General features: G+C 43.8%; 1 protein-coding gene across 3 annotated transcripts; it reads right to left on the reverse strand.

Annotated features, from left to right (window-relative positions):
- Window positions 1-1384: 1384 nt before the first annotated feature.
- kif1ab (kinesin family member 1Ab) lies at window positions 1385-22737 on the reverse strand. 3 transcript variants are annotated; one of them, XM_076021370.1, is made up of 49 exons: window positions 22235-22737; window positions 20973-21147; window positions 18710-18783; window positions 18388-18567; window positions 18235-18303; window positions 17934-18112; window positions 17723-17834; window positions 17368-17445; window positions 16611-16676; window positions 16494-16511; window positions 16294-16372; window positions 16113-16191; window positions 15695-15837; window positions 15500-15538; window positions 14375-14505; window positions 14193-14272; window positions 13760-13835; window positions 13602-13681; window positions 13406-13512; window positions 13241-13324; window positions 12977-13157; window positions 12830-12902; window positions 12651-12741; window positions 12411-12559; window positions 11843-12021; window positions 11345-11482; window positions 11134-11252; window positions 10960-11045; window positions 10679-10814; window positions 10341-10524; window positions 10138-10228; window positions 9931-10049; window positions 9758-9813; window positions 9012-9120; window positions 8806-8872; window positions 8492-8576; window positions 8287-8392; window positions 8102-8125; window positions 7885-7999; window positions 7649-7782; window positions 7359-7420; window positions 7119-7264; window positions 6838-7026; window positions 6681-6752; window positions 5664-5773; window positions 4131-4250; window positions 3792-3984; window positions 3576-3694; window positions 1385-2930 (listed from the first exon to the last, which is right to left on the reverse strand). In XM_076021370.1, exons 2-49 carry the CDS (start codon window positions 21076-21078, stop codon window positions 2873-2875), a joined length of 5091 nt encoding a protein of 1696 aa, XP_075877485.1. In that variant the 5' UTR covers window positions 21079-21147; window positions 22235-22737; the 3' UTR covers window positions 1385-2872. The 3 variants fall into 3 exon arrangements, with proteins under 3 accessions (XP_075877485.1, XP_075877484.1, XP_075877486.1); XM_076021369.1 differs by lacking the exon at window positions 15500-15538 and having other exon boundaries at window positions 14375-14574; XM_076021371.1 differs by lacking the exon at window positions 15500-15538 and having other exon boundaries at window positions 22235-22736.
- Between the last annotated feature and the right edge of the window lie 1469 nt (window positions 22738-24206).

Consider the following 24206-nt stretch of genomic DNA (forward strand, 5'->3'; position numbering starts at 1 on the left):
CACAGTACCCTAAATTTTAAGGGCTGGAAGCATCACAAGAAACCTGCCGGTTCTAAAGAATTCAAACTAAAAACGAAGAAGAAGAATCAATATAATTTGTTGGTGGTTGGATGTTTACAAGCAAAAGCAAAGAGAAAAAGCCAATCTTCCCCCTCCACGTCAGAGGTGTACTGTTTCTCCTAAAAACAGAAACCAGTTATTTCTATAAATCATCTTAAAAAAAAAAAATCATACTCAAAATTACTTTGTGCATGAGTGTGATATTTTTAAGAACATAATCCATCTTTCAAAAGCTCATAAATAAAACTTTCAATCTGTCTTTCTGTCCCAGCAGACAATATACAGTTTACGGCAAACTTATTAGCTTTTTACACAATACACATATTAACTATTCCGAGATGACCCCCAGAACATTCTGCTATAAATGCCCACAACTGATCACTTTTTGCCTAACAATCAAAAAAAGAAAAAAGAAAATGAAAACGGGTACTTCTTAGCAGTAGGCTGCAGTGCTCAACAGATTGGTTGGCCTGTGGCATACAGACAAACATGGAAAAGGCAGGAAACAGGAAAGACAAAGTGGTTGGCTGACCACGTCTTCCAGAGCAAATCAAACGGAAATAGAAATAAAGTCTAACTTAAATATTTTTCTCAGCAAAAGTAACGTTTGTGCTCCAAGATTTCTGCATTCACTCATTTAAACCTTGGGGGTCATCTTGAAATGATTTCAAAAACAAAGAACTGCATAAAAGCAACAACAAAATATCTCTGTACATAAAAGTCACTTAAAAACACCAAGTTAATCTTACTTTTGTGTTCTGACACAAGCATCAGGTTGTCAAATACCTACAGCAGCTGCTACAGTACAAAAGCGTGGGGGAGGGCTTTAAATGCAATGTATATGGTCAATGCTAATGAGATATGGTGTGCTGTACTGCTACAGGCTATACCCACATATTATAATAGCATTAATGAGAATATTCACTCTCCCAAACATTAATACACTGTATCCAAAAAAAAACAACAACAAAAAAACCCATAGCATTACTTTTACGCTACATAAAAGCTGTGCCTTGGACTTGTAGCTAAATTGGGTGCTTTGCTAAACACACAGAGACGACGGAGGCGAGAGAAGAGACAGAGGTGAAGATAGGGAGGCACTATCTGGTGCATGGACAGCGCTTTTGCCCGCTCGTAGCAACCACCTTCATTAGGTTACAGGTCCACGGTCAATTGCAACTTTCCATTTGGGGGTTCAAAGTTATTTAATGTAGCATTATAGCTACAGTACAAGACTGAAAAATGCACTTAAAGCCAAATGAATTACAAGTGAAATACTCCTGTTCAGGTGTCTGTACTGGAAAGAGTGATTTTTTGGGGGGGCGACTTGGATAAAAAAAAATAAAAAAAAATGTTTTATGCTTGCTAAGTACAAGCTTTAAACTTTACATTTCATCGGCATTGGGATTTGAAAAATTTGGCATCATTGTGTTCCGATTAGCTTAGCATCACTTGAAGGCTTTAGATAGACATAGCTATCTCAGATGCATGTGAAAGTGAATATAATTTTAGCCCTAATCTAGCCACATCTGAACCTCTATAGTACAGTTCCTTATAATTCAGACGCAACAAATTAAATAGCAAAGGTCCGTTTCTTTTGGTGTATGCAGCATTTATGATAAGCTAACAGCCGTAGCGGCTGTAGCTGGGATTGCAATGTATTTACTAAATATTGTTTCATTTTGTATCTTCTCATCTGACTCTAGGCAAAAATAAAGCAAACATATATTTCCCAACAACTCAGATCATTCCTTGTACATCCTAAATGTCTGCTGACGGGATTACACAGGCCAGCAGTGATTTTTTAGAAACAAAAAAAATAAAAATACAACATTGACGCTTTGGTTAGAATAACTTAAAGTGTGAGACACATTAACTCATTAAAGACAATAAAGTGCCATGCAACAAAACTGATCAGTGATCCTGTCACAATAAGAGCACAGAGAACCCCTGACAAAGTAAATAACATTATCCTCTAGGGTTCTACGCACATGGAATAATAGATTTTTTTATTATTATTATTATTATCATTATTGTTTCACAGACTGAGAACATTTGTGGATTTTTCCCTCTCTGTTACTAACACATTTCATTTTACTTTGTCATGAAAAAGAAACGACACAATGACTCAGCTTTTGTCCTACTGTAGTGTGCGTCTACTGCTACTTTGTGTTTTGAATGACAAATACGTTCTCAGTCTAAAACCCCTGCAGTAAAATGTTTCCTCTGTGCTGTGGAGCACCAGGCCTTCTTCAAGCTGAGGCAATGTCTGTGATGTGTGGATGCACATGAAGCCATCTGTGATCCTACACAAAGGAACATCCACTTTGACATTTTCATTTCCCCTCTTTGCCTGACGGCAGTAACAATTTTTTTTTCTTTTAAATACATGAATGGTTGATTTAAAACTGAGAAATGCCCCTTTAATCCGACTAAGTTATTACAAACAGCTGATCACACACTTACTTTCTGCAGTGGACTGGTGGCCTCATTGATTACCAACTACAACATGAAAACTAAATGAGTCCCAATGCCCAGCACAGGCAAGTCTACAGCTTTGTTTTCTGTAAAGGTCAGGAGAAATCACACCATGCAGGGTTTTGGGTTCGGCGAGGGCGGCGTTAATGTTTTGCTTTGTTTTCTGGATGAGCGAGAGCATCAATGATATGTAACATATCAATGTCACTCCAATGGTTGTATGTTTACATTGGCATATATGGTCATTTGAGCAGATGAACTGAGTTTTAAGATTGTAGTTTTTTTTTGTCTTATTTTTGTATACTTGTTATTTTCTACCCAGGTGAAAAACTTCTCACATCCTCGGAGCAGCTGGGGCTGACTGGATGGATTTCCTCCGGGACAGTTTTGACCTGGAAATAGAGGGACAAAGAAAAGATGATTCAGAAACAAAAGAAATGTTATAAAAAAAAAAAAAAAAGTAACGCTTTACAGTGTGTTAAAGGTCCCATGTTGTACGCACTGGAGTTCTTTATTCTTCATCATAGACTGCAATGAAGCGGCAAGGTTTTACCCACAAATTCTACTGATCAAACACAATGAAAAACAGGAAAAACAGCTTATTTAGCCCTCTGTTTACAGCCTTCTGCAAAAGCACTATTTTAACTTACTGCTGAAGCCAAAGACTTGTTGCATGTCTTGAAGGGAACAGAAACAAGGCACCCGTGATGTGTCCCAGAGCCCTTTGTGACATCACAAGGGTCAAGAATGCCTCTAACGAGCTGTGCTTACTACATCTGAACCCTACTTGAACACAGTTGTTCATAATATGCTTACATGAAATGCAAACACAGTGACTACAAGCATGACGACTCCTTGTTTTTCCTCAGTGTTGGAAAAGAATCAACGCTTTGTAAATCTTGTTTGCAACTCACGCTATGCCAACATGGACCCGTGGATTTTTGCAACTGCACGGAAAATGTGCAAATACAAGCGAGTGCTGATTCTCTGTGGATTGCAGAGGTATCTCTTCAACTTGAAAGTTATCATCTCTTCACCTTATGGTGCCGGCTAGCAGTGGATTGAAAGCATACAGCCAGTCGTGCATCTCTTTGTCGTTGATGGCCTGCAGCAGTATCCCTCTGTGCTCAGTGCACACAGCAAATGTGTTGGGAGTCTGAGGATGGAACAAAAAAAATAACAATACAGAAAATGAATTTATATATTATATAGGGGTCTGCTTATGAACTTGTTGGAACGAAGCCGGCCCTTACCCGCAGCAGAGTCTGCTTGTCCTCGCTGTACTCCACTTTGGCAGACGACAGGTTGATGACGGCTCGCTCCACGCTGTCCCTCTCGCTGCGGTACAGGTAGACATAGGGCCGGCGTACCACCACGTAGCGCTTCACCCAGCCGCTGGTGTGGGGCTCCAGGAAGTGCAGGTAACCCTTCTTCGACACAATTGGGCTGCAAACAGGCAAAACAGACAAACGAACGGGACACACAAACCCCTCACGTTAGACAGAATGAGTAAAAGCTGTTAGCAGCAGTGCACAACAAATACATATAAGCCGCCTGCACACAGTGAGGATAAAGTGACCGGTGGGCCTGACCTGACACGAATCTCCTGGATATCAGGGACAAAGGTGAATCCTTTGAGGGCCCTCTTTCTGTCCACCGGGCTGAACGGGTCCAGGTCTGGTGTGGAGGCTCCTGAACCAGGTTCAGTGTGTCTGCACACAGTTAAGTAAGTAAACTTTACTTTACTTTACGTCCCTAGCACATTTCACAGATAAAGCAAAGACAGACGGTTTAATTCACCCTAAATTATGCATTTGCCCAGACAATGATGGGTGAGTGACCTAAATTCACTGCCAAACAGGGTCATAATTGTCAACGAAAACGAACAAAATAACGAAAACTACATTTGAAAAAACTATTTTGTTAACTGACATAGATCAAAACTAAAATTACAAGACAAAAACGATAACTAACTTAAACTGTTTTGTGTGTTTAGAAAACTAACATAAATTGAATTCATATTTCCCTTCATTTTCGTCTCTGTCAAATGAATACTTGCCTAGGAAAATTTTAGTTTTAGTTTTACGCAGCAACACCTAAATGCACCTCGCGTTCTGTGGCGTCACCCCTTTTTCACAGCAGTAGGTTAACGAACGACTCAATGCAGCGGTAAAGTCCGATACTTTTTCGAATATGACGAGGAGAGTGATAAAAACAAATGTCTTGCTGTGGAAAAAAACAAAATATTTGGCTTGCTTCTAAAGGGGAAAAAACGGACAAACCTCCATTTAAGAAGCTTGCACAAAGCGGCAGATCATGAGTACCTAAACAAGCTAGCATGTGTCGGTCCACTCTCCTGCCGCCGCCCTCCGAAAGAGAAGCAACATCTCGGCTAGGTAGCACGGGGAAGGAGACAACTGTAATGGACTGCTTTCACTGACGACCAAGTTGCTGGTCAGTAAATACAAAGGAACACCACAAGCGGGATCAGTATCAGTAATGCACTTTGTATATAGTCCTTGATGTAGTAGTAGTAGTAGTACAAAGTCAGTTATAATTAACTCACCCTCATCTTTTAAACTTCTATATTTTGTTGAATTTTATCGTACAATAGTCATTCTGACCTTTTTGAATCCTGCACCAGACAAATAAGCCAAAGTATGAAACAACTAAAACTGTAACTAAAACAAATAAAAACTAAACTAAAACTAAGCTTTTTGAAAATATAAAAACTAATGAAAACTAACAAACCCACGCTAAAAATGAATTAAAACTAACTCAATTGTGGGGAAATAAGTCAAAAAAAAAAATAAAACTAAACTAAAATGAAAAATTCAAAACTATTATAACTCTGCTGCCAAATCACTTTTAACTCACGAACAAGAAAAATCTGTTTTTCTTTATTTATTTTCTAATGTTGTCTATAATGCATCATTTAAAAACAGTGGCTGCTTTTTTTTTCTTTTTTTTTTCAAAGAAGAAGAAGAAGAAGAAGAAGAAGAAGAAGATTAAGCAATGCCTCTTCAAAGTACATAAAAAAATACCAGGGCAACCACAAAAACAAGAAAATGAACTTGAGTGGGGCTGATGTGATTCCAGCCTTCAAACAGCACCCTCTGACACACCTGATGTCATAGTGTCCCTCCAGCAGCGAGGGGCAGGTAGAGGATGGCGTGAGCGTGCTCAGCGTGGACGAGGACGAGTCCCTCATGAGCGACGCCGACATCTCGGAGAGCTGCGGCACACGCGGTCACACACAGGCGCACATTCACAACAGATCGCGCCAGGAGCAACACGGCACAACAATACAGACAATGAAAAATAACAACACACAAAACGTACCGGCAGAACAATTAAATACGTACAAGACAAAGACGTGCGTTCAGAGAAGAGTTTCATCAGTGCAGTTGTCATCTACAAGTACTGTACTGCAGAATCATGCATGTGTGTAAGTGTGTGTGTTTGTGTGTATGTGTAAGTGTTTGTGTGTGTGAAATCCTGATAAACTAAGAGCCCCTTGTTGGTTAATATGTTAAAGAGGACATGCAGGAGGGACACTGGGGTTTATGGAAGCTTTGCAGACAGGAGAGTCAGTGTGGATGGGCACAGGAGGAAGGAAAGCTAATATGTGTACAGTGGTTAACATAAACGGGTGAATGCAGCAGATATGAATGAATACTAATGTCCACATGTGGCAAATATCATAAATGCAGATTTTTCAACACAGTTTGTCTGTAATTTTAGGTCACTTTTGCAATGAACCACTTTGTTTCTTTATGACTTGTCCTTTTTGTTGTTGTTGATTTGAGAGCTTCTTAGTAGCATGGACTGACAAGCTGCATATGCAGTTGCAAGTGTATGACGTGGATAAATCATAATAATACCTATGTACATGTAGACGAGGCCTGGTCGTCTGTGGACGATATTTAAACCAGGATTGCATAGTTTGAAAAAAAAAGGCAGATTTGATTTGATGGGAAGGAAGTTAATAAGAAAAAAAGGGGGGGACTGTGTTCTGGAGAGATGTGAGAGTGGTGGCTGAGTGAGATGGCAGGGGGCTGAGGGGCGGGGCTAGATTATTTTGCGGTACAGGTTGAGAAGGGTTAGCGGGCTGGGGTCAGCGGGCCTAGGCTGGGGCTCACCTTGCTCTCACTGGCACTGCTGCTCACCTGGCTGTACTCCCTGTTGAAGGTGTGCATCAGCAGACGCAGACACTGGAGAGGGAGGAGGAGACGGCAAGGAGTTAAAACACACACGCTGAGATGCTTCTTCTAAAGTGCCTCAGAGAGGGCCGGTCACCTTTGCAGCCAGCTCCCTCTGCCTCTGGTTGGGGCTGTCAGGGGCTGGGCTGCTGCAGGGGCTCTGGCTCAGCACTGGACTTTTGGCCAATTCGCTGATGTCGCTGCTCTTATAAAGAGCATCTTGTCCGGCCTGCAGAGTGGCCTCCAGCTTCTCCCTCAGCAGCAGGTAGTGCCTGGTCTTCTCCACCTGAAGATCAAAATCATTGGTTTGAGTCAGAAAATCTGAAAACTATGACGTGGCAGCTTTTCTAATGTCCACGAGCCAACAAGGAGACTGACCTCCTGCAGCAAACTGAGCTTCTCCAGCTCCCACTGGTGGTCCAGGATGAGGCTGTCACTGCGAGGCCTCCAGCCAGCCAGGTTCTCCTCTCCTCGGACATAGGCCACCGAGGTGTCCAGAACCCTCCTGCGACGGCGCTGCATGCCTGAAAAAAAAAGGAGTCGTAAATGCAGCACAGCTGCAGAGAAAAATCCCTCATTGTTGGTTCTGTTTATTTATTTATTTTACTTTGGTCTAACCTGGGCTTCCGTTGTCTGCCACATGGCAGAGTGTGACCTCATAGACTCCAGTGACACGATTGCTGAGAAGATTGACAATGTAGTTGAGACAGTTTCCGTGAAAAGTACTTGATTATCATTTTCTAAAACTCTGCTATAATAATATTATTTAAATAATATTTCAAGCACGTCCCAGATGTCTGCATCGTTTGGTATTTCAGTGAAGCAGTTCACTTATACTCAAATGTGTGCGGTGGAATTATATTATTTTGGGACGCAGCTTTAGACTGTATGAGGATTTTAATCTGTACCTCTCAGACGGGCGCAGGCAACCAGTGCTGAAGAGGTTCCTGATGGAGCGAGAAGCCGGCAGCTTTGCATCGCGGGAGTAGAACACCATGCAGAAGTCTTTGGTGATCACTGTTGGCTGGGTGCAGTTCTCCATCTGGAGAAGAAAAATATGCCAGTAAGTAACAGTAAGATGTCTGATTTACCACAAGACCTCCTTTAAAACAAGGTCATTATTATCACTTGCATTGTAAAGTACCTCTAGATAAGCAGAGAGGGTGATGTAGATCTTCTCCCCGTAGGGCGTGACTCTGTTCAGAAGGAGGGAGTTGTGCATGGAGCTGTCCCATGCTGCCTCGAAGCGGTAGAAAGTTCTGCATCATGAAAACGTTGAAGTGTCAGTTTGGTTTAAACGTCATGGTTTTGGTTGATCACAAGCAATGATTATGGAGTAGAAAAAAACAAACTGATGATACCTGTGGTCAACTCCCAGCGAGATGCTGTCGTCAGCAAACGATCAAGAGAAAAAGCGTTAACAGAAGGCGTGAAAATTTCAAAGTGGTGATGAGAAAGCGACTTTAGACTGCAGCTTATTTTTATGTTAATTCTGATCCAGGATTTTGAACAAATCAAACAAATGTCAAAGGTCAGAAAGTCCTACTTGTCGTTTTGTTTTGGCCAGAAGTATCCAGAGGACAGGATGTTGAGGGACAGAATGTTCGGGTCTATGATGGTCTCATCCGCCTCTGGTGTGTTTCGAATACGGCCTGGAAAAAAAACGTTTTTTTTTGGGGGGATTTTTTGGGATTCTTCAATTTCCAAACCCCCCACCCCAGGCTTTTTAAATGTGCCTTTTAGCAACTCACCAATCACCAACTCCTTCACCTCCTTCCACTCAATGTCATTTCCTGTCTCATGAGCGATGGTGACTGTGATTCTCCTCTGAATGCCCTGCATGATTGATGTTCAGGAAGGGGAATCAAACCATTTTATCAGTATACATGAAAAAATGTCAGGCTCGATGAAATAGCTAAAGGATTTTAATGTTTTTTTCATACATATTTAAGAAGGATGAGTTCATATTATAAGGAGAATATGATCCTGAAATAGTGGCCGAGGATCTGTTGTTGACAGTAAGTTTGGGGAGAAAGGACCAATGTTTGCAGTGACATGGTCATACCTGATGTAGGAGGAAGGTGCCGTGGCAGGGCATCCCTCCTCTGTGGTCAACAACAGCTGGGATGTAGCTAGAGAGAGAGAAAGAGAGAGAGAGAGAGAGAGAGAGAGAGAGAGAGAGAGAGAGAGAGAGAGAGGGAGAGGCAAACATCAGTACATTGAACCGTGTGTGCACTGCTGCGTGGCACAACATTGGTAGTGTGGACTCACTCTCCATTTGCCTCCAGCTCACAGATCTCAAAGAAGACCATGAGGTCGTATTTGGCGTGACAAGGACCAGCTGTGGAGCGAGTCATCGTGCTGAGCTTTGTCGCTGGCACTGCAGGGAAAAGAAGCGGAGGAGACATGAGTGAGTGACGGAGCCTCAAAATGTGTCAAGAAAATTACATATTTGAACCTGAACCTTTTGTTTTTGTTTCCAAAAACATAAAATATGTTCTGAATTATCTTAGGTCATGTTGAGCGCCCTCAGCGTTACTGTGAAGCAGCTAAACACACGGGTTCGAGTGCAGCTTTATGTCATGGCAACAAAATCAAAACCAGTTGCTGGTTAAGTTGGTGGTGAAATACCGTACCAACATTTGGATGGATGAACACATTTGCCAAGGTGTTTAACAAACTGCGATCAAACAAACAAAATTCAAGAGCAACAACACTGTTAAACACACGAAGACGGCAGAGCATCATAATACAAGATTATTTTGTCAGTGATCTTTTGGCTCAAGGCTGACTTGTTCCTTGCGTCCAATCTTCCCACTGAAACTTTCAGCTTTCAAAGGAATCAAACGAAGACTAATTCTTCTCCACCACCTCGTGGTTTTGTTCCAATGGCGAGCGCATCAAAGTTTAAAGTTGGTTCTACAAAGCACTTTTAGATGCATTTATGTAGGAAACGTGCAATACAAATAAAGTTTTATTTGATTTAATTTGAAAGCACCTTTAATGTCACTACTCACCTGGTTTGGACAAAGGCATCACCCTGGGGAACTGTCTCCTGGACGGTCTCAGTGGACTGGAGGGCAAAGAAACCAAATGTGAAGAACCTGTCCTTACATCTCATAAGATCACCTCATAAATAATCATCAGTTTGTGTAAATGAAAGCACAAATGCCCTTGAGTGAGCCCTGACCTTATGAGGTCTTTGCAGAGGAGCGGGAAGGGCTGTTTCTGGTAGTGGCCGAACACCTCGAAGACGATGGGCTGCGTCTTGATGTACTCCACAAACGACTTGGTCACTTCCACTGTGATCTGATGGGCAGTGGAGGGAAGAAATGAGCAGCAGGCCAAAGCACATTTTGACGGACGACTTGAAACACCGTGATTATACTAAACATACATTTTGAACATGATAGAAGCCCAGCGGGGGTCCCCTTCCTGTGTTCTTCAGCGGCTCGGTGGAGAAAGCTTCGTCATGACGGTGGATGAAGCTGAGAAAGTTGAAGCCAACATATCAATGGATCTTTTGCAACAAAAAAAAATCAACATGAAACACTGCAACACAGGGAATTCTAATGGCAGGAGCTGGATGTCATAACTTACTTGAACTGACAGAAGATGTCGGCGTACTCGGCCGAGATGCTGGAGGCCTGGAGGACGGTGACTCTGAAGGTGAACGTGCTGCCAATATTCAGGTGGGACAGAGCTTTCTGGGGGGACAAGTCCAGCGGAAGATCCAGGCTCAGGCCTGAACTCTTGGCCGGACTGTTGGGAGTATCTAAGGAGGCTGCGTCAAACACATTATGGGATTATTTTCTCACTAATCTGAGGCCGCACGTCCTATTTAGTTTGTTGACCATCAGAAATATGAATATTACTCTTGAAAGACACAGATCTAATACCCATCTGTTGTCTCTAGGATATTTCAGGCTGTTACACACCTGGACAGGTGTTGTTGTTGACCTCATCCGCAGAGATTCCAATATCTGCATTCTGTCCTTCTCCCTCAACGATGCGCAGCTCCTCCTGAGAGGTGTTGGAGTGGGAGAGTCCACCAGGACACGACTCTGTCTGGAACTGGACCAAGAGCCAAACTCAGCCAACATGCTAAAAATCAGATATTCTAAATCTTTGCCATGACACAGGCCATTACCAGCCTTTTTTTATCAGATTGTTACTGATTATAAAAGACAGTGACGGTACAAAGCAGTGACGGGAGCACCTTCTCAAACTGTTTATCTTCAAAGGAGATCTTGGCTGTGCCTGACTGCCTCACGCCGGAGCCGTAGTCAGGGGCCTCTTCATCAGCTAAATGGATGTATGAGGACTAGATGTGAAATCTGCGCTGCAGTCATATGACAAGAGGACACTCAGAGTGCCAGGGCTTTGTTGGTACCTGAGATGGCCTGCACAGCCACTCTGAGGAAGCCTTTCACTTCTCCTTTTTCACTCACAATGGCCACGCGATGCACCAGAGGCACCGGGTACAGCAGGTTACTCAAGTAAACAAACGCCCTGGGGAGAAGGACGAGGCGGATCAGTCGCATAGAGGAGCGAGACAGAACGATTCGAATCAGGTCTGCGTTGCTGCTGGTTCAGGGACCGACCTGCCGACCAGACGAAACCAGGGGAAGCGGTCATAGAAGGGGTCACCGCCAGTCAGGGCGTGGTCGCAGTCCTCCACAGCGCTGCTGGGGAGCTCAGCTGCACGGTCGTACATCTCTCGCATCAGGTCCAGCCTCAGCCTGCAGGGGGCAGTATGTTAGCGAGACTGACAGTTCAACAAAGGACTGCTGATTTTAAGCATCAGCAAAAATAACCTATCTCAAACCAACTGTGACTACTACAATTGTGAACAACATTTGCTTTTCAGGAATTTATTTTGACTAGTTATTTGTTTTTATTTATAATTTTACTCATACATGTGTATCAAGAAAATTATTATTGAATATTTTGGATAATCAAGTGATCACAGCAAGAACTAATGTGACAGTACAGTATACTTAAAATAATATCCGTAATACAATTTAGAAATCATTTTTTTTCTCTTTGGATTCAGCACCAAGTTTTTGTTTTTTGTTTTTTTTATGAGCAAACTGGAGGACCTGAGTTTCTCTAGAGTCCAGTAGTGTGTAGCTCCGTTCTTCTGGTCTTGCACTTCGACAGCCACAATGGTTCGAGGGAAAGGTCGTCTCTCCCTCTCTTTGGCCTCGCTGGCGGGCAGCAGATCAGGAGGCAGCGGAGAGTAGAGGGTGTCTGTCAGCAGCACAAACTGAAACTGCACCTGTGGGCAGGATGTGGGATGGAAATCTTGAATAATTGAATCCTTTGTGTAATCACAACATGTTGTAATATTGCATATCTTCATTAAAAGTCAAAGGATTTTAACAGTTGAAGATATTTTGGTATTTTGGCTCTTATTCAGGTCAAGACTGTGCTCAGTTGTTGACCCACTGGAAGACGATCAATAGCTTTCAGAGAGGTTCAGGCTGAAGCGCGTGAAGCTAAATGGGCTTTTGTGGCTGCTGATCTACACTCAACACAATGAACCGCCTCATTAAGGGGGTTTTAAAGAGGAAGAAGTGCATTGTACATAAGGAAAAGATGTAACTTTGACTCAAATCATGAGGGTTCACTGCACTTAATGGGGATGATGAATCTTTTTTCAAGCACCTTTTTCTTGAGCTCAACACTGATTGCGTTGGCTTCTTTCAGGAAGATGGCGTTGCCCCACAGCTGATCCCTGAGGGAGGTGAACTGGTAGAAACGCCACTTTCTGAACGCCCACAGAGCCAACTCGGTCTCACGCACAGTCCACGGCACTGAGAGGGCGGGACAGAGGAAGTGTGAAGACATCTTCAGAGGATCAAACAGACACAAGATTTCTGGAATACTTGAAAGTGTCCATTTTACCTTCCTCTTCAGGCTCCTCCTCTTCTTCAGGAGACTCCAGGTAGCGGGAGTCCACTTGTTTCTGAAGAGCTTCCAGTTTGCTCTCATAGTCCTGAGTTTCAAAAAATTTAAAATATTTCAATGAAGCTAAAGAGTATTTTTGAGGAGGTAAACCTCACCGTCAGTGGTCCCTCACTCACCAGCCGCTGCTGCTCCAGCAGGTTACTGGCTTCTTCCCTCTCTTTGCGGTACTGGTCCTCAAGCTCCTGAAGTCTAAAAAGGATTTCGAAAATAAATGAACAGAACCACTCTGGCAGAAGGAAACATTCTCACCACTCTCCACTCACCTCTGCTCCATCTCCTGCTTCATGTCGATGCCCTGTTTCTCCAGCAGTTCCCTCTGAGCGAAGGCCCAGTCGACGGGCTCCACGGGGGTCTCGGCGCACGGCGTCCGCTCCCGCTCCAGGCGGGCCTGCTCTGGGTCGTTAAAGCGGAACACGTGGCTTTTGCCCATAATGATGCGGTTCCCTAAAAAGTCCAGGTGGAGACACAAAAGTCGACCTATAGCGGCGTTCCACGTCGTCCTGCTGATGGCTTCGGCTGCGACGTACCTGACCGGAGGACAATGGGCGAAGTCACCCGCTTCCCGTTGACGTACGTCTCTGCCCCCTCACATGGCTCCATGATGACGCATCCTGGTTAGTCAAAATATGGAAAATGAAGTTGATAAAAAGCGTGTGTAAAACTTTTCTGTTGCGTGCAGCAGCAGCCGTCACCTTCGCCCTGAGGACTGGTGGTGCTGCTGAAGGTGCAGTGCTCGTCCTTTATGAAATGGCCACTGAGAACGATGTCTTGGCGGGTTTTGGCGTTTTCACGGCCCACCCTGAGGAAGGACAAGATCATCTGGTTGAGACAAAGTCCCGTCCACATTCACACATTATTTGGATTCAATTTCCCCAATCCGGATCTTACTTGGTGGTGCCATCTTTGATGTAGTAGAGAAGACATTCTGACATCAGCGGGTCCTCGTTCAGGTTCACCAGATGAGGGGTCTGGAAGTGTCCGACCGCAAGGGTTAGTGCTTAATGCCTCAAAATAAATCTTGTTGCTGACAGGGACAAACTGCTGACCTTTTTAGGGGAGAAGACGCCCACAGTGCCTCCATCTTCTCTCATGGCCACACCCATCTCAGCCAGCAAGGCCTCTCTGCAGGAGCCAAGACAAGGTTTAAAGGTCATTCATTGAGGTCAAATCATTTGAAAATTCACATCAGTTCATGTTTGTGTATTAGACTGGGCAAAGGAAGAAATTCTGCTGCTTAGAAGCTTTTCCTGATAACCTTAAAGTGAGAGAGGTTTGCAGATATTGTATTGTGAGGTACTGAAATCAATTTTATAAAGTTAAACTTCCATGACCATATGTCAATTAACAGATTAGATTAGGCTCATGTCTTTTCTTACATTTAAGGTAAACCTCCGGCAAAGAAAACTATCCACTAAATGGCCAAACATCTAAAGAAGTGCCAATAAACCATTAATGACAGGAGCGATGTGGTCGGCAGACCTGTCCATGCGGATGGCTTCCGTGCGGCGCAGCTTCTCTTCCCACGTCTCATTCAGCTCAGCTATAATCTTCTCAGTTTCCTGTTGGCGATGCAAAGGCAGGTGTCTCAAAGTGAACTATTAATTCCCCCAAGTGCTTTGAGGAACCCCGTTTTAACATTTCCCAAAATGCTGGTGTCCTACCTTGAGCCTCTCGATGGTCTCCTCACTGGCCGGGCTGAAGATGCGGTCGTGCAGGTTGTTGATTGAGCCGGCTCGGCTGGAGAGGGCCGACAGCGAGGGCGAGGGGCTCATCCCTGTCATTGCATTGGACACTGTGGAGAGATCACCCCTTTGATTGACAGCCTGGCGATTATTGACCAAGTTCTTGTAATCGCACAGGTCTGCCAGAGAGAGAGGCGTGGGAGTGAGGAGGACAAACGGACGGACGGACGGACGGACGGACGGGAGGTGGGAGCAGACGCCGGGTGGTTTAGGAGAGACGTTACAAAAAAAGGAACAGGCAGAGGAACGGATGAAAAGAAGGAAACAAAACGGGCGGGGGAGGGGGGACAACAAGGAGGAGTGAAAAGCTCAAATAATGGTTCAAGGAAGCAGAGCTCATTTTGCTAACCAAAGCCATTGCTCACAGAGAGAACACGTTCAAGTGAGAGCACAGAAAAACAATGCCAGATTGCCTCGGATGCCGACGACAAGCACGCAAGCATGGCAATGTCATGGAAAAGAAAGACAAAAATCGCATGAAAGACTCGGCTGCTCTCATGTGCTGCATGTCAATGTGCCCCCAACATGTGCCTGGCGCAGGTGACGCAGGCCTCACAGCACCCCGCTGTGGTGGAGCCCACACACAGAGAACCAGGAAGTTCCTGCGCAAGCCAAAAGGGCTTCCTCGTTAGTCCTTCCGTCCATGGCCAGTGATGTCACAGCCGATGTCACCATCTACTGTCTGCCGCGTCGCACATCTTAATGGGAATATAATCCCAGCCAATTTAAACTTTTTGTACAAAGATTAAAGTATGAGGACGGCTGCAGTGCTTCATGAAAATAAACTTCGACATGGAAGGAAGAACAAAAAATTCAGAGGAGGCCATTTTGCATTGAACTGCTAATAAAAAAATAACTTGGTTCAGGTGCAAACCTCTTAGAATCTCAACTGGCCGAGGAAGAGAAGATTTTGCGTAATTTATGGCAACACTTTGCAAGTATTTTCTCAGTATTGTTAAATTAGGCTCCGGTGTGAAGGCTGGCGCGAAATCTATCTCCATTGGTAGCAAAAAAAAGCAACAAGCTGGCTCGGATCATACACACATTTCAAACCAGTGATGATGGGGCCAGTGCCACGATACGCTGAGAGGACAGAGGAGAGAAGAGAAGGAGTCTGAGACACAGCGGCGCTCCACGGCAGACCGCCGCCCTCCCACTTTTCATGAACACACTCAACAATCTCTGAACTGTGTTAACTTCAGGTTGAGCGCCGCCTTTCTTGTAGGTAAGCACACTCACTCTCGATGATGTCTCCCAGGCCCTGGGCGTACAGCAGGTCCTTGAGGCGAGCCACCTCCTCCTTCAGCTCACGCACCAGACGGTTGTTGGGGTCCTCGTTGATCACGGCGTTGCAGCGGATCTGCTTGGCGCGGTCAGCGTACCTGCAATCACAAACGTAGTGAATTCCTTGGCAGCACACACGAAAAAAACAAAACAAAGAGACTGCGAGCCTAGTGGGAGCAAAGAGGCCACGATGAGCCGACCAAAGCAATTATGGGACAGAAATTCTGGCTATTCCACAAAATTCCTGCTGTCTGAAGTGCAAAATGCTCGAAAAATGCTAGAAAAAGGTTTCGAGCAACTTCATTATTCTGGAAGTGCCAAGGCAACAAAATAAGATCTCATTCAGCATTGTTCATGAAGGCGTTCTGCTCACCGAAGGGTGCTGAGGGTTTCGTCGTAGTTGATATCAGCAGGGCTGAGAGCCGCCACCATGGCGGTGCGAGAGTTTCCTCCTAGAAAAAAAAAAAGGTCAAAAGAATGACCACATTAATTGAGGCAGACAAGTAATTTGCTGTGTGTGTATGACCTGAAAAATCATATGAATGTGTTCATACCCAAATTCTCCCTCAGTAGCCACGTCAGGACTGAATCTCTGTACGGAATGAAATTCTCCACCTTCTTCTTTTTCTTGTTCTGTCAATAGAATAACTATAACTCCTACTTGCATCATGTTGTCTCTAAAGCATGTTAAAATTGCATGAGTTGAAATGTTCCAGCACTAAGGCGCCAAAGTGCCAAGGTTAGTTGTACTGACCTTGTTTGGTGCAGAGTCCTGTGAGTTGGAGGAGAAAGGCCAACATTCATTAGTTTACAACAAATGGATTTTCTCAGTCACCTGTATGTCACAGCATGTGCAAAAAGTAAAACGCACCACTTCGGCAAGAGCTGAGATCACTTTTCCCAGTGTAGTTAGAGATTTGTTGATATTTGCTCCTTCCTGTAAAGAAAATTAAAATAGAAAATCAAAAATTGTTTGTCCATCCGTTTTTCTTACAGCTTAAAGTTCCTGTGTTTAGCTATTAAGTCCATCATTCACTTATTTTGCTTTCTCCACTTTTCAGAAAGTGAGTTTTAAAACACAGTTCCGGAAACCAGTCTGTGTGATGTCACAGAGGGCATCGAAAACTGACTGAGACCTCTCTCAGATTTTGGCCAGGCACCTGCAACCACCTTGTTGTTGTCTCCTTTCAAATGTGGGAGCTACAACAAAGTGATCTCAATATTTTTGCAAGAAGTTGCAAACAGAGAGCTAAATATTTTATTTTTTTTGTAGAATTATTTGTTTGTTTGAAAATTTGAGTTACAGTATATGGACACTGTAGATACTGTATAGAATAGAATATATTGGCCCCACACCAATATTCGTGTGTGTGATAAAATATGTTTGACTAAACACACAGGCAAACTTTGGCCTGGGGGCCATATGCGGCCCGTTAAGCTTTTTAATCTGGCCCGCGAACTTGAAACTATATTGATAAACCTAAATCTTAGTGTTTTAGTTTCCCTGATCCCATGATTTAGTTTTCCTCCTATGAGGTGAAACAGTTTGCCCATCCCTGGACTGAACATTATTCTATATGCTCTAATATGATGCACGTCGTCCATGGAAACATATCAGGGACTCTTACCTTCAGTCTAGTTCCTTTAGCTCCAGTCGAGTCAGCTCGCTCACTGCCAGCCAAGTCCACCAGACTGATTTTACTGACCTGCCGCAGTAAAACACAAATTTTCTAAATAGGCCTTTAAATATAAATCTTCCACACAGAGTCACGAGTGCGGTGCCATTTGTGGCTAGTGATCAATAGAGCAACGCATTTGTCAGGCAACAGCACCACAGTCGGCCTTTCGTGCTGCTCATAAAAAGAAGGCAACCATCATCATTCAACTCTGGCCAGGCTGCAGTGGCCACGCAGGGTTCAGAGGATGTACAAACAGCACAGGAAAGCTCCAACTCAGGACACAGCACTGAGCTTGAGTCAGGACCTTTTCAGATGTGTTCTCTGTCTCCATGTCGTGCTTCTTCTGCGTGAAGATGATGTTGAAGACGGCGTGGGAGCGGCTGCTGGTCTCGTTCATGTTGGTCGCAGCCACAGTGCTGAAAAGAAGCAAATGATTCAGCCATTGTTTTTTTTTTGTTGTTGTTTTTTTCCACCGAACATCGACATATTCATAACGTATACGAGTCCCAACTCACCGGGCTTTGTTCCCCGAGTCCATCAGGTCCTGGATGTCATTGTACGAAGTGACAGCGAGCTTGGAGAGATCTTCAACGTAGGGTCCCATCAGAGGGTGCTCACGGACACGCAGGTTCCCTTTGTTCTTGGGATTGAGCAGGTCCCGCACACGCTCGCAGTAGATCTCCATGTAACTCACCTTTCACAGGAGGTTCAAAATGAATTTATGAATTGTGAAAAGCAATTCATAAATTAGGACTGTTTTGCAAGACGTCCTAATGTGGAAAATATCTTATATCTTATATCTACATCCGGCCTCACCTCCACAGAGTACGACATGCTGTTGTGATTATTGCCTTCATTAATCTTGGTGAAAAGGTCCTCACACAGCTAAAAATAAACAAACAAACAAACACACAGATCAGAATTGTTCTGTTTGAGTTCCCCCTTGCCCAGAGTTGCATCATTCATTACCAGAGGTATGATCCCCTGCTGGTCTTTCTCCTGCCGCCCCATCATGGTGTAGCTTTTGCCTGCTCCTGTCTGACCATATGCAAATATGCACACATTGTATCCCTCGAAGGCGTGAAGCAGCATCTCTTCTCCGATGTCCTTGTACACCTGCATCTGGGACGCATAGTTGATGTCCTCGGGCTGCGCGAGAAAGAAAAGGTGCCAAGATGAAAGAGATGCAAGTTACAAGTGACACTTGCTGTTAACGATCCACACAAATGTCAACTTTAACAGTTTGAGAGGATGTCATTCCCTTATTTTAAGTCCTGTACAGTGAACTCACCGTGGTGTGTGACCAGTAAGAATAGTCAAAGTTGAAGCTTTTGTTCTCTTTTGGCTGTTTGGGATTCAGGATTGCTGGGGACGGCAGAGCAAACACAGTTAGAGGCATCATAAAGGTGGCCTGCATTGGTCACTTCAGTCATGTCAGGAATCAAGAAACATGACTGCGTTTTATTAAAGATCCTATACTGCACTCAATATCTGAGCTTTATTCATTTTTTTCCACCTGGACTCCAACGACGCACCCTCACAAGATTAATTGTGCCAAAATTCTCAAGCTCTGCAGAAATCCTTATATTTAGCCGTTGCAGCCTCCTTTCAGGGTTCCTGCTAAAAGTGGTACTTCATTGTATCCTGCACATGTTTTGAATTAGATAAAAACATAGTGGTCTCAGAAGGGAGAGCAAACATCTGGCAGGAGTCACTAAGATGGGGAGGTATCAGGGAAGAACAATTTATTGTAGCCAAGAAGAAAATATATATATATCTGATGCCCCCTGTGGACAAGATCAATACAGCAAAAGCAACATTTTTTTCCACACATTCGCATTTAGCCCAGAACATCACAGTGACACATCCAACTGTCTGTTAGCTGTAAAAGCTAAAAGCTAAACTTTAGGAACTGATAGAGCCAAGAGACATGCAAGGTGCGCGCGCACACACACACGCACACACACACACACACACACACACACACACACACACACAGCCATCAGCTGATCCATTGACTCAACCAGAACTAAAAGGTCTGTTTGTTCCCTGCAGCTTGATGAGAGAAGAGAGCAACAGGGGTCATCACATCCTACAAACACACACACATACATACACGCACACAAGCACACACAGCAAAGCTTTCGGCCTGACTGACTAAAGCCTTTGTTCCCTTTCCGTGCTGCCAAGATGCCGCTCGCCTCTCTCGCCTGCTTCCACACAAATAACTGGGGGAAATGCTGGGCTTAATCGAAGTAGGTCAACATTAATGAAATCAAAAGCAGAGCCAGTGCATCGTTCAAGAGCTAAGGCCAAACCGTATGAAGCAATGGGTGAAATTTAAAAAGGACAAAATAAACTACAGAAAAACTATTGGATCAGAGATGCATCAAGAAGTCTGGGACTTGTTTATGATGTTTACTGCATGTATACCACATGTCATCAGCTTTGTCATCAGGCAAAGACATTTTCACATCAAGGAATCCATTAATGGAAATGAATTTATCTGCCTGCCTTTGATGGGGAAGCAGTTCAAAGCACCCCCACACAAGCAGAATTAGCTAATCTGATGACAAAAACAGTGTCACTGTCAGTGAATCCTTCATTCAACAGCAGGTGTTAAGTGCAGCGCTGTTCTATACCTCTCATGCACCCCTGTGACTCTCCACATCCAACTTCAGAAACATTGATCCAGCATTTACAGTGAGTTCAGCCCAGAGATCAATAAGAGTCACTTTTTTTTTTTAGCAGAAGCTCTTAAACTGATATATTTTCTTACAACTCAATTTAAGGTGTAAAACTGTCCAATTGGTTTTCCCTGAGTTTTCTAACAATAAGAATGATAACCATCTCCATCTAGTCACAGAAAAATTGGAAAAATCAGCCCTTTACTTATTTTGCTTGCTCAAATTTTTGTAAAGCATGTGCAAAAACAAACAGTTCAGGACATTGTCCCTTTAGGATTTCACAGCTCTGATGCCTCTCCTCAGTTTGTAAAAACAGTTCCATCTGCTCAAGGACAGTCACCATGTTTCTATTACCTTTGAAACACACAGGACGTAGAAAAAAGCATTTGTTTGTGCAGGAAGTTAAAACTAAGATGTTTTTGACTATAAACAGAGGGCTTATATTGTTTTCTGGACTAATATTGTTTTCTGGACAACCCATAAGTTTTTTCTGTGTGTGTGTGTGTGTGTGTGTGTGTGTGTGTGTGTGTGTGTGTGTGTGTGTGTGTGTGTTTATTATTGTTAATTGTGCAGTCAGTGTAAGTCAAAATCTGAGAAATAGATGCATTTGATTGCAGGTTAAAGTTAGGGCGAGGAGAAAAATTCTTTCTCCTTTTAGCAAATGTTAATTATTTTGACCTTTAGCTGTGATACTTTGCATTTCCCAACTTGTCACATCACTGCTGTCTACGTTTGGCAACAAACAAGTAAATGATGCCACAATAAACAGAAATCATTTTCTAATTCCCAAAGGCAATTCCTGTCAGATTCGAAATTCGATCACGCAATCTCACTGAGTCCGGTGTAAATGAGGCCGGTGGCACTTACTGGTGGTGTTTCCTGACATCTGAATGATGCACTTGCTGTCCTTGCCCATCTCCCTGGAGTTGAAAGGTCGGACCCTTACCGCCACCTTGACAGAAGCTCCAGCCATCTTGCAGGTGGTGCGTGTTGCCCGGCAGAGCTGAAGGTCTGTGTGGCTGCAGTGTCACACAGCTGGAAGCTGCACAGGCAGATGATTGTATGGGGATTAGTGATGCACTTTTAAACTGCACTCTGTTATTTATCTATTTACTTATTTATTTCTCTGTTTATTAATTTTTTTTACTATGACCAAAAGCCTCAACAAGCAGCTCAGGCTGTGCCAGATCCCCCATTTTCTACTGCTGGATCAGCTAGTCAGGGAATCATGCAGTTTTTAAAACGCGCTGACTCAATGGCTGCCTGTGTGTTTGGACAGTGAGTCGATGAATCTCCGTGGTATTCTACAATAAAATGGCTTCTTCTTCTTCTTCTTCTTCTTCTTCTTCTTCTTCTTCTTCTTCTTCTTCTTCTTCCAGCATCATCTCTCCTGCTGAAGGCCCTGCAATCAAACTGTGTCTTCACCTCCATCATCACACACCCAGCCAGCCAGTTTCAGCATCATTTGCATAAAATTCTCGAAATGACGTTGGCATTTACTTTTCAAAGCCGTACTGTTTTTGTTTATTTCTGTTTATTTCTAAGGCCAATGACGACACGTTTCAGTGTTGCCAGCATAATCAGAATTAAGAGTCGTGTGGCTGCGATCAAGCCACTTTCTGTGTAGATGAGGTGGAGATTGTGGAGGACATTTTGGGTAGCGACGAGCGAGTATATGTGGGCCATGTAAATATTGCCTCCTCCATCTTGCCTCGCCTGCCTGCCGCACCTCAAACACAGGCCGCGTAAACACACGGGGGTCGGCGCGCCACCAAATACTGCGTCAGAGGATGTCAGCCCGCATCACCCCAAAAAGAATGACACCAAAAACCGATCGAGGAGCTTTGACGGCCATTTGGTGTCCTGGTCCAGTTTGTCGTCAAATGAACGCATGTTGTCTCGGTTTGTTATTTATTTATTTATTTATTTATTTATTTATTTTAGCCGGAGGACAGCGAAGGGAACCATCCAACCACCTCTGACGCAGTCGATTATGTACAAAGCGCCACAACAACCAAAGCACAGAGCTAATGACCCTGAGTGGCAGCTTTCTAACAACCACTGTTTGTATTAATAAACAAAAAAAAAATAACGTGCAAACATGTGAAATCCCGGAGATGACGGCTTACCTCAGCAATTCAGGCTCGACGAGCGCCCATTCAAAGCAGCGATCTCCGCCTTCCTCCTTGCTGAATCGCCCTCGTTTTTTTCCTCTTTCTTTTTTTGTAAACCTCCACCTGCACTGTCAGCCTACAGCATCCCTTTCCTCTGCGCGTCCATACATGGAGAATCCGCCGGCGGGGAGGTGGATTCTGCGCCTCGGCAGCGGCGCTGGGTGTGATGGAGCGTCAAATCGGAGCGGTGCGTCAATAGGCGGTGTGAGGTGGAAGAGGGGGAGGAGGAGCAGGAGGAGGAGGAGGGCGGGGGAGAGGCAGGAAGAGAGGGAGGGGAGGAGAGGCCCGTATTATTTAAAAAAAAAAAAAAAAAGAAAGAAAGAAAGAACAAAAACAAGCAGGTGCGGGATGTGGCGGCGGTCGAGCGGCTCACTCCGTATTTAAAATCAGGCCGAGGGACGGAGAGAGGGAAAATGGCGGTGCGGCTGTGGCGGACAGGGATGCTGGGAGGCGGCCGGTGACATCAGCATCAGCATCATCGGAGGGCCATGAGCCCGAGGGATGCAGCGTCGAGGTGTTTCTGGGAGGGAGAGGGAGCGGAAAGACGTGAGAACAGGCGGACGAGGTTTGGAGCCGACACATCAATCTGATGTTTTCTAGTTATTTTATTATTTATTAATAACATTAATTATGTTATCATTTTAGTTATTAACCCTATTTTATTAACTCTATTTTTTTTTTTTTTTTTTTTTAAACGGCAGTGCAATCAAATCACAGATAACCTACCCATTTATTGGAGAAAATGTGTTTGTAAAACAGCCAATGGCCACCAAGCCCAAGTGCCGAGCCGCAGAACTGTCTCTTTAGTTCACTTCAACCTGCTTCTTGGACGGAACATTGGACGAGCCAACACTGCCATCTAGTGTGAGTTTGATGATCTGAGACTCTGGCGCGTACGATTGTATTTCTTTGACCAATGCAGAAAACCTTAACGATGCTTTTATTTACACCTTTCCATTAACAGTCTGGTTTCATCAACCATCTATTGAGTTTTTTTGTTGTTTTTTTTTTTGGAGGAAAAAAAAAATCACCCCCGCTTATTATCATTGGAGTTCTCATTGCGCCCCCATGTGGATGCACCAGCTCATTGTCCTTCTCACGGAAAAGCCCACCCCTGCTCCTCCTCCTGACCTGTTTGTGTGGATTTTGAGTGTTCCGTCCAGTCAGTGCAAAGGCCAGCGAGAGGGCTCCCCATTTGTTTACTGGTGGGATAATAATTAACCCACACGGACGTAGAGATAGGCACTTTCGAATAATTATGTCGGCTCAAACGTCAGCAATAAGGGGTACTTTTTTTCCCCCTGAAAAAAGCAGGTAACAGTTTATGCAATCCAGCTTACATATTTGAATACATTTTATTATTATCAAATTATTTGCAATAATAAAAATAACATTTGGAATTTTATATTTACAAAAGAAGGCTTGAGTTTTTCCTCGTCGATTTATGTTTAACTATCCTCTTTCAATCGTTTCCAACACAAACTACTGACATGTCCAATTTAAACGAGGAGTTAATTTATAAACTTTTCCCTGCTGTTCTCTAACTGTTCTCTACTTGTACATTCCTATTACATGGTGACTCTTCAACAATTCTCAACTTTTTCAGAATTCATTAAAGGATGTTTTTCTTTCTTTAAAAAAAAAAGAGCATTGGAACGAAAGACAGCAAGTTTCAGTTAAGTGAAACAGAGGACATTTTATTAATGATATTGTTTAAACAGCTAAGTGTGATCTAAATTTTGATCATCATGACTCTCATAGCGGATTTAAATGAGATCAGTGGATCTAATTTAAATTTATATTGAAGACCCAATTTACATTTTTGGACCACAGCCTAATTGCACCATGATCCCATGATCTGATACTGCAAAGGACAAGGTGTGTGTGTGTGTGTGTGTGTGTGTGTGTGTGTGTGTGTGTCCTTCAA

The sequence above is a fragment of the Nelusetta ayraudi genome, unplaced genomic scaffold (assembly GCF_046127955.1).
Source record: "Nelusetta ayraudi isolate G7.1 ecotype Tasmania unplaced genomic scaffold, CSIRO-AGI_Nayr_v1 ptg000011l, whole genome shotgun sequence".
NCBI lineage: Eukaryota > Metazoa > Chordata > Actinopteri > Tetraodontiformes > Monacanthidae > Nelusetta > Nelusetta ayraudi.

What these genes read in the sequence shown, in the direction of transcription:
- kif1ab (XM_076021369.1), bottom strand. Translation starts at nt 21,078, where the DNA reads ATGGCTGGAGCTTCTGTCAAGGTGGCGGTAAGGGTCCGACCTTTCAAC. An exon ending in AAGCAGGAGATGGAGCAGAG is followed by an intron (nt 12,903 to 12,976) that starts GTGAGTGGAGAG and finishes AATCCTTTTTAG; the next exon opens with ACTTCAGGAGCTTGAGGACC. An exon ending in TGGCCAAAACAAAACGACAA is followed by an intron (nt 8,126 to 8,286) that starts GTAGGACTTTCT and finishes TGCTGACGACAG; the next exon opens with CATCTCGCTGGGAGTTGACC.